Below are 10275 nucleotides of genomic sequence, written 5' to 3'. Positions count from 1 at the left end.
TACTTTTTTTGGGTTCCCTCATACAAGCTGACTGTAGTTTGTGTGAAGCTGACAAAACATTAACCCATAGAATTTTCCCTGGTTCATAGGCCATCCTCTACTGAAGGAACAAAGCTAAGAGTATATGGGAAGAACAGCCTGAAACGCAAAAATTTATGCGCCTTATTTTAAAAAGAGAGGCCACAAAATGTTGTTGGTAGGGAAGTTGGATGTATTTGTCAGAAATGGAGGGAACAGATGAGTATAATAATCGTTCACTGCACAACATTCTCTAAGAACTAATAAAAAGAGAAAAATGGATGAATTTTATCAGAGGTATGGGTGTGTGTACACTTTTATGTACACTCACCACATTAAATACCATAGGATACATGTGGTTCAGTAACACAGGTGTCAACTAGAGACCTGTCTGCTTAGGGTGAGGTTTCAAGTTTCTTCACAATGACTTGTGCAGCCACCTGTGGTGCAGGTTGAAGGGAAATCAGCAGAGGGCGCTGCTTCCTTAGATGTGGGTTACATCTCCTTCAAGTGGCTTAACATGACAGACTCACTGTGCAGACAAAGGACCTTGTCCATGAGTGAGAGGTTGGATGAGGTCCTGTTGAAGACTTGCCCTGTGAGGTTGATGCACTCAAGGACCAAGTGTCTTTCTTCTATGAACATGCTTCCTGTCACCTGCTCAGTTCTTGTGCTCCTCTTAATGCTCAGTAAGTTACATTTTACCCTAAGCGTTAATGATGTCTTTGTCTTACAACTATGGCAGTCTTTAACCTTCCTCCTCACATAGAATAGTAATTCCTCCTTGTTTGTTTGTTTTTTAGGAAGTAGCAATGGAGACTCAGTGACCCAAACAGAAGGCTTGGTCACTGTCACAGAGGGGATGCCTGTGATGCTGAACTGCACCTATCAGACTACTTACACAAATACTTTCCTCTTCTGGTATGTGCAATATCTCAAAGAAGCCCCTCAGCTACTCCTGAAGAACATCACAGACAACAAGAGGACAGAGCACCTAGGGTTCCACGCCACTCTCCACAAGAGCAGCAACTCCTTCCACCTGCAGGCATCCTCAGTGCAGCTGTCAGACTCTGCCCTGTACTACTGTGCTGTGAGTGACACAGTCAGGGAGAGTGCAGGGGAAGCTGCACACAAACCATAGGTGCAGGAGGCCTAGGGGAGCAGCCCTGTGAGGGAGGCTGTGTGCTTTCTCCACGTGCTCTCACCAGCTTCCTGAAAAACAGCAACAAGTCTCAGGTCAAATATCTAGAAACCTAGGAATCTGTGGAAATTCTCACTGACAGGATGGAAGTCAGTGGTAGAGACAACCTAGGCTGTCATCCCTTGAAATAATGTTTTCTCCCTAACTGGAAATCTTAATAGCAAACTTCTCCAGTAAAACCCTGACATAGGCTTTATCTTTACCAAGATGTCTTACAAAACCTAGGGACTTAAATTCTCCAGCAATCTTCTGTTATTACCCCACAAATTTACGATTTAAATAAGAAAGCTAGACTCTAGTCATTAAAATTGGGCTTCAGTCTCATTCTATAAATTATTTAGATTATAACTCACCTTGGTCCATGTTACAGAATGTTCCCCAACCTCTACTCTTAGTTACTTGTCTATTGCTTTGAAGAGATACCATGGATGATCAAGACAACTCATGAAAGAAAGCATTTCATTGGAGGCTTGACCACAGTTTCAGAGGGTTATTATTATGGTAGGGAGTGCAGCAGCAGGCAGGCAGGCTGGCATGACCCTGGAGTAGTAGCTAAGAGCTTACATCTGAGTACAAGCAAGAGGAAAAGAGAGAGTGAAGTTGGGCCTAGCTTTGGCTTTGAGGTTCCAAAGTCCAGCACCAGTGACACACCTCCTCTCACAAGGCCACACATCCTGATCCTTCCTAAATACAACACAAACCGAGAGCCAAACATTATGTAGCCTATGGAGTTCATTCTCATTCAAACCACCATGCTCCCTGACAGCCTTCACTTAGTGAAGCTATACAGCTGTTATAGGTCTGAAGATCATGCCCAGAATGGCATTTCCATTTCTTTCAAAGGTTCTTCCACCTTTTCTTACACACGTTGTATGTAACAGCCAGGTCATGAAAGTCTCTGTCCAAAAATCCCTTCCCCTTAAAGTCTATTCTTGTTTGCCATTGTGCTGTGCTTTAATCCCAATGATGTGGTGGACACACTCACCTGGGATTAGAGTTGGGTTCTCTCATAATTTTTCTGAAACATGAGAAAGGAGGCCAAGGTTTTTGATTCATCTCAATTCTGTAAACAAAATGCTGGTTTAAAGTAAAAAGCTCTACGACTTACACTTATCTCTCCGTAATAAATAAAGAGCTGAAATAATAATAAGAGAAAACCCACAATGTCTTTCAAAGAAGACTCATGTTTGTATATACAAAGATCAGAAAAAAATTACACATTCTATTATTGGTTAAGGAGAATGATGAGACGTCAAATTGCTTTTCTAAACCCCCAAAACTACTTATAATGGCATAGCATATAATAGAATCCCTTTTATGAGAGCTTGTGAAATCTAATAAAAGCCTGAATGTAGGCTTAGATTTTACTTAAACACCTTTACCTCCCATCCAACCCCCAAATTTAGTTAGGAGATTAATAGGAAAAAGGGTTGTAGACCTCTTTTATCTACTTCCTACTGGTTAGGATCCATGGGTCTTTAAGGGATTACCAAACTCAGTCCACTCCAAAGGCCAAAACCATGCAGCACCATGAAGTCAGTGAAAGCCAGAAGACTTAGGTGGTTGGCCCCAACAAGTTCTCTGGGACAGTTCTCTTTGCAAAGAATGAAGATCAGCTCAGTGATGTTGATCCAAAAAGGGATGCCTCTCTGTGGTCTTTCATTTATCTCCTCTACTCAGAGTCCACCCATGGATGTTCTCAGCTGGCCAACATCATTTGCCTTGCATGAGAGAGATGACAGCAAAACACCACATGCTCTTTCCCAAGACCACCTCCAGCAAAACATCAAGTGTGCAGTTTGCAAGAAAACATCACATGATAAAACTGAGTCTTCAGGGAAACCAGAAACTTGCACTTCACATGAGTTCCAGGAGTGGGAACCCTTCTTCCAAGTTCTTAGTTAGGTGCTTCAAGAGACTGCTCCAAATAATTGCCATTACCCTTTGTTACCCCCAACAGAATTTGAAGATAAGATCATAGTTATAAGAATACCACATACCTTCGACAAGGACTTGTGAGGATTTAACTAAAACTGACCTGACAACTCCTGCCTAATGACAGGTTCTCACAGTATCCAAAGGTATCATCAAGATTCCAAGGGAGAAAAGCAATAGATAATCCTACCAAGCTATGGAAAGACTATGAATCAAAACAATGACCAAAATGGCAAGAAAACCCACAGAAATGCAATGGTAGCACTTTCATCTTGGGGGAACTAATATATACTTCATTGGACATAAGGCCTGTTCAACAGGAAGGAATTCAGGCACAATACTGTAAGGCTAGTTCACTCCCATGGCTGGAGATGTCATAGACACTAGAGGAGAAACAGTTATGGCCATTTTTCTAAATCAACATAGCTTCCAACTGCATTTTAAATATGTATAATTACTCAAAAAGAAGTGTATTTCTCACCTCTCATCAAAGAAGCTTCCTTTTGAAACAAGTAGAGGATAGTACAGTAATGGGCAAATGGGCAAAATTCAAAGAGTACCTGGCCTCAAGTTATCTAGTGTAGTTAATACATCCAGAATGCAATTCCTATAAACAAGGCTCAGGGATTAGCACAGAAGAGGATTGGGAAGGAGTAGTAAGAACTGGAGGGAGAATACTTCTTCATTGCTGATGTGAATACAAATGGGTACAACCAATAAAAATAAGTATGAACAAAATGCTGTAAACAAAATGCTGGTTTAAAGTAAAAAGCTCTACGACTTACACTTATCTCTCTGTAATAAATAAAGAGCTGAAATAATAATAAGAGAAAACCCACAATGTCTTTCAAAGAAGACATTGGTAAACATAGAGTTAACACAAGATCTAGATGTTCCACTCTTGAGGATTTAACCAGCAGATTCTACATCTTTCTACAGAGATACTTACTCTTCCATGTTCATTGCTGTGCACTTTGATCTGTGTGAAAGGGGTTCTGTCCTTTGTGTTCTGCATTTGGCCTAAAACCTACCTTAGTGCATGGTACCTGTTAAGATTCCAGGTGACTTTATTTTAATTTTCACACATACACACACACACACACACACACACACACGAAAGGGAAAAACTTACACTTCTGGGTAGTAGTTAACCCTTAAGTACCTTGCTAGAATGAGAACTGTGGTAGTAGATTTGCTAGGTGATGATCCTAACTCCTGCCCCCTGGTGTCTACACACAGCATAGTCTCCTCCTGTGTTCAGAATCTAGACTATGGCAGGTGTAACTCCTAAATTGTGTTTTATTTTATGAAAAAGACCAACAGATTGCACAGGCAATCCAGTTTCTCCTTAGTTCACCACACCCTGAATTTGACTTGGAGTTCATCAAATGAGGATTGTCCATGACATGCATGTTTTTCCAAAATGCAATTTTACAATAATTGTTTGTATCTATACTTCCCAGTAACATCAATTATAACATTTTCCCACATGTTTTGTTGGCATTGTGTAGAACTCATGCAACTGTGCAGTGTTCTGAATGCTAAGTTCCTCACACTTGTTTTGAAATGTGTAAAGATTTTGTAATTTTATCGCTAAATTATTTTCAGCCATTTCAGCTCATAACTTTATATTCTTTAAAAAAAGGCATGAGTTTTACAGTTAGAAAGCATACACCTTCCTCTGTGCATGGTCAGAAAGCCTTGGGATTCCTCATGCAAAGGCAGCAAGGACAGTGGGAAGTCCATTACAATTGTGAATGTTTTATTTCTCAGATGGGACTCTAGAGGACAGTCCATTCTATAGAGTTAATGGCTTCTCCATAGAGCAGTCTGTAAATGGACTTATGTAATAGGACACATGAAAATAATTAGAATAAAATTTAATTTTTTCTTAAGTGAATGGAACCTATATGCTTCTTGGTTCATTTACTCATAACCTTACCTGGTAATAGGATAGTATAATTCATTGCATGTTTTCAACACATTTTGTTAATATTTGCAATAAACCCCAAATGATCTGGACCTGAAAAGACAGCTCGGCGAATAAGCACACTTGATGTATCAATGCTAATCTTGCTGTCCATGTTAGGATTTTTGTCTTTCTTAAGCTTGCACAGGCCTTGTGCAGACTGTCACAAAACTGCTCCTTCATAAGTTCAGCTGCCCTGATGTGTCCAGAAGACATTGTTTCCTGTAGTCATCCACCATCTCTGGTTCCAACACTGACTTTTCTTCTGCAATGATCCTTGAATCTCGAGAGGAGAGCATGTGGTAGACATGTGCCATGAGGGCTGACCATTCCACAGTCTCTTCTCTGCACATTGGCTGACAGTGGGCGCAGGGCTAATCACTGACCAGTGTAGTGAGTTTCTAACGAGCACGGAGAGCTCCGTCAATCTATATGTACATGATGCAAAGACATTAGGAGTTGGATTCATACTATAACCATTCAGAAAACTACTATAGTCAGTTCTCCCATAGGGCATATGATATTACCAAAATTATCAACACACATTAATTGTACAAATTAGTGGGTTTGTTGTGAATTTTTAATGTATGCTTATGTGACAATTTCCTCATATTCATCTTGTCTTCACTCTCTGTTGTCCTCTCCTTTCCCTTTGTCCCTCTTCCCCTTCTCTTACTCATTTGTCTAACTTCTGCTTTCAGATCATATTTATTTTCTTTTTCTTTACTCCTCTTTTGCTTTTGTTTTTGATTGTTCATTTGTTTATACAGATGAGAACACATACATATTGTGTATGTCTACAGTTCTGCTTATTTTGCTTAACACCTTGTCCTTAAATACTATCCACTTTCCTACAGATGGCAGGAGCTTATTTTTTCCTAGTGGCTGACCATTACTCTGTAGTTTCAGGGACAATATTCTGTCCATTCATTGGTTGACAGGTGGTCCCTAGGCTGTGTCTACATCTTGCAAGTCATGAATGGTGCTGTAACACACAGGCATATGCAAGTGTCTCTCATGAAATGACCTCTTTCTCCTGGATAAATGTCCATAAGTGGTATTAGTTAGATTACCGGTCTTTCTTCCTTCCTTGCTTTCTTTCTTCCTTTCTGCTTTCTGTCTTTTCTTCCTCATTGCCTTCCTCCTTCCCTCCCTCCCTCCTTTCTTTCTTTCTTTCTTTCTTTCTTTCTTTCTTTCTTTCTTTCTTTCTTTCTTTCTTTCTTTCAGAAAAACCACATTATTCTAGATGTCTATATCAAGACACATTTCTAGCAACAGTGTATGATGGTAGAATGGTAATGAGGGGATTTCTGATTCTCATGGCTCTATTTTCAGCAATACCAAATTTGAGAATAATGGAGAAGTGCTTCCTCTGTCAGAAATAGCTTTAGGTAGTGTTAGTGAAGGGTGGAGCCAGCTGAAAGAACTGAGGTGCCTGTGAAGTTGGAGTCAGTGTTCTGTGGGGGATAAAAGGCCACCTGAGTTCTCCCCAATCTTCGGTCTAGGAGAAATGGGCAAGGTCCTGAAAGCATTGTTTTTAGTACTAGGCCTTCACCTAGCTGGTAAGTCATGGAAGAGAAACCACATATCCCAGGATATGTGATTGATTCAGAGGCAGGAGGGAACTGCGGCACCAGACAAAGTCATCCTTCTTGAAACCATCAGCAGATCTTAGGAACCTAACACCATTTGCTGTGTTTCCCTACACAGGGGTGAGTGGCCAGCAGAAGGAAAGACATGACCAGCAGCAGGTGAGACAAAGTCCCCAATCTCTGACAGTCTGGGAAGGAGGGACCACAGTTCTGAACTGCACTTACGAGAACAGCGCATTTGACTACTTCTCATGGTACCGGCAGTTCCCTGCTGAAGGCCCTGCTCTCCTGATAGCCATAAGTTCAGTGTCCAATAAAAAGGAAGAAGGACAATTCACAGTCTTCTTCAGTAAAAGCAACAAACAGTTCTCCTTGCACATCACAGTCTCTCAGCCTGGAGACTCGGCCACCTACTTCTGTGCAGCAAGGGCACAGTGCTTCACAGACACCTGCAGCCCAGACCCAAACCTGCAGCTAAGGCTCCAGCAAAGCCTGCAATGGGGCTAAGCCTGGAGGGTGTGCAGGACCAGGTGACAGGGGGCACTGTGAGTGTAAGGGTTAGACTCCCTCAGCCCAGAGACAGACCAAGATGAAGTCTCAGCATGCTTTTCTACATTCTCTGTTTGCTCTTCAAGAACAGCTGGAGTTTTAGATCCATTTTCTTAAGTAGTCTAGAAGATTTTTTTTTCCTCCTTTGTTGTAGAAATAGTTTCCTGTGTGTTTGGTTTGTAGCAACTATGAATTATGAAGGCCCTGTTCCCTACACTCTTGTCTGAACGCTGTTCATATATAGTTGTTACAGCCCAGTGTCAGGAGACCTTGACTTTGGCCTCTGGGATAGAAATCACATAGTCTTTTCTTCTACATTAATCTCCTTGATAACTAGGGCATTGGGAATTTCTATGACCAATGAACTCTTCTACTTCCTCTTCTTTTGCCTCTTATGTCTTCATCTGCCTTCAAGAAATTCAGGTATGTAACCCAGGAGGCCCTCACAAGGATGCAGGTGTGTTTAAAATAGATGAATGACATCAGTGGGGAGAAAAGAATGCGAATTAATCATATAATAAAATTACACAACGTTAATTGAAGAAATTATTTTACATGTGTATTTCATAAATGAACAAAATATAAAAATGAACATAAAGGCTTAGTCAATAGAAGCTGCTGCAGTATTTGTAGACATCAGCAAAACACAGAATTAAAGATTCTTTCACTGCCTAATAGTTGGCAAGGATTGCTCACTTAATGCTAAATAAAATCCAAAAAGCTTTCCAATCGAGAAAAATTTAAATTCGTTTTTATGACACATTGTTAATGGCTTTGGAAGCCCTAACTTCTATGGGATCCTTACCAGGAGGAATTTTTGAGGCTAGATTTGGTAAGCTAGCCTGAACAACAGAGTAAAACTCTGTCTCAGAAAACCAAAACCAACAAAAACATCATGGAAGACATTATACATAAACATCTAAAGCCTACAAGTTCTTTTTCTCATCTACAGTGAATAGTTTTTCAGTATGAAAACAGAACAGTCACATAGGAAAATAAAGTCAGTTGGCTCTTAGCAGTAGGAGATAGATCTCACAATACCAATAGGTGAACTCCTCCTGGTTTTCAAGGTCTTCTATCCCTGTCAAGTTTTAAACTTGAATCTAAACAAACAAACAAACAAACAAACAAAAACACCAGAATATCTATCTGATTGAAATAGGCTTCATTGAATACAACAACCTAGCTTGGAAGTCAGCAGAAGAGTGAAGGCATATTTAAGGATGTGCAACAGAAAACTTGGAAACTCTGTGTACCTCAAGACACACCCTGAGCATCCTAGGGAATAAAAGGCTGGAAATAACTTCAAGAGTACTGAGGGAAGGTGAGGGCAAGTTGACTTAGAATAACCCAGTCATCACCACGTGGGTGTCTTCATACAGTTATCAAGCAAATTCTACTTTTAGAGATTGAGGTTTGATATAAATTTCTTCATCAAATGCATTTTCAGCATACAGTCAAGGAGAGTCTTCATTCCTTCAGGGTCTGAAGACAAAAACGTTTATATTGGGCATTGCTCACATATACACAGATGTGTGAGTGAAAGATCATTTAGAAAGGGGGTTTGTTTTCATGAAAACTATAACAACTATGGAATAGCATCAAACATGGGCATGCTTCAGTGCCAGTGAATGACATTGCCAAAAATCTGGTCACAGACGCTCCTCACTCTCATTCTTCTCCTTCCCAGACTTCTGAGAAGAGTGCCATAGAGTTGTGTCATCACAATAATCCTTTGTTTGGGTCAATGGCTCTCCAGAACCCAAACAGAGACTTCAGACTCACAAGTCTGTTTTGATTTCATTTTTCTGAGCTGATGCTTTGTGCATGTTGAAGTCCCAGTGGTCTGGTGTGAGGATTCATGGTTTGTCTTTGAAAAGAGGCCAGGACTGATGTGATCATATTTCATTGTCAATCAAACCAGAGTCAGAACAGTTGGAAGTTGAGTGACTACAAGCAATACATTAAGAATTCTTGTTGTCTTCCCATTCCTTCATCCTGTCCACCAATTTCATGTTCTTTCTCTTCATCTCACTTTCAAAAAACAAAAACAAAATACCCCATACAACAAAAACTATACACCCACAAAACAAAACCAAAAGTTCAATTAAATTAAAAATTCCAAAACCAAACAAAACTCATCTAGCAGGAGTTAGAGAAGAGGAAAATTCTGATTAAAAATATTGTATTAAAAAAGTATTAATTTAACAGGTAGCAATTGCTACCTCTTTAGAAAGGGAAAATCTCTTTTCTTCAATATAGAGACACCAACTTTACCAACCACGACACAACCAAGGTAATGCCATCCTGTCCTGACTCCATTTTGTTTCTTCTTAGACACTTCTCAGTCAAGTCTGCCTTAGCAACACATTTGGTATTTCCTTCACCCTGACCTTGGTCCAGACATATTGACCAAAGTAAGTAATATTTGTACAAACTAAACATGAATTAAAATAGTTTAAGAAGGCAAAAGTTAAAGTTAAATGTCATATTGTGCCTGAAATACCTACTATGTACTGTCAAAACAAATGTTAAAAAGTTCCTATGACAATGAAAAACTAAAGACTAAATACTGGCTTGTCTTGAGAAGGCCACTCAGGACTTATCATAGATTGATTTATTGACTTTGATATTTTTAATTTATTGCTTTATTTTGGTTAAAATAGAATTACATCATTTTTTACATATAACATTATATCCCTGAAACCCCTTCTGTGTCCTTTATCTCCAGCCTCTCCCAAGCTCTCCAATAATAACTGCCAATCCATGGCCTCTTTTTCTATGATTATTGTTGTTTTACACAGATGCACACACACACAAACATACACACAATTATGTAAATACAACCTACTGAGTCTGTTTTGAGTTGGTTCCGTGTACATGACTTCAGTTCTGACCATTTGCTATTGTATCCCTGGGGATGACCATTTATGGATCAAAGCATTACTGAGGTGTCTGTAGTTCCTTGTATAGCTACAGAAGGCCCCATGTCATTTCTGTAGTAAAAAAAA

At 39.8% G+C, this 10275-nt stretch overlaps 2 gene segments (V, D, J or C); both read left to right on the top strand.

The window, feature by feature from the left end:
• The first annotated feature begins 655 nt into the window (after positions 1 to 655).
• On the top strand, positions 656 to 1159 carry LOC132656602 (T-cell receptor alpha chain V region CTL-F3-like). The segment is given in 2 exon segments: positions 656 to 707; positions 822 to 1159. Coding segments are annotated over 2 exon segments (390 nt in total).
• Positions 1160 to 6633: 5474 nt separating this feature from the next.
• LOC132656601 (T cell receptor alpha variable 23/delta variable 6-like) lies at positions 6634 to 7222 on the top strand. The segment is given in 2 exon segments: positions 6634 to 6685; positions 6834 to 7222. Coding segments are annotated over 2 exon segments (441 nt in total).
• Positions 7223 to 10275: the final 3053 nt, after the last annotated feature.

This window comes from Meriones unguiculatus, chromosome 9 (assembly GCF_030254825.1).
Source record: "Meriones unguiculatus strain TT.TT164.6M chromosome 9, Bangor_MerUng_6.1, whole genome shotgun sequence".
Classification (NCBI taxonomy): domain Eukaryota; kingdom Metazoa; phylum Chordata; class Mammalia; order Rodentia; family Muridae; genus Meriones; species Meriones unguiculatus.
Note: the sequence above shows the minus strand (reverse complement) of the source record. Positions and strands in the feature narration are given on the sequence as shown.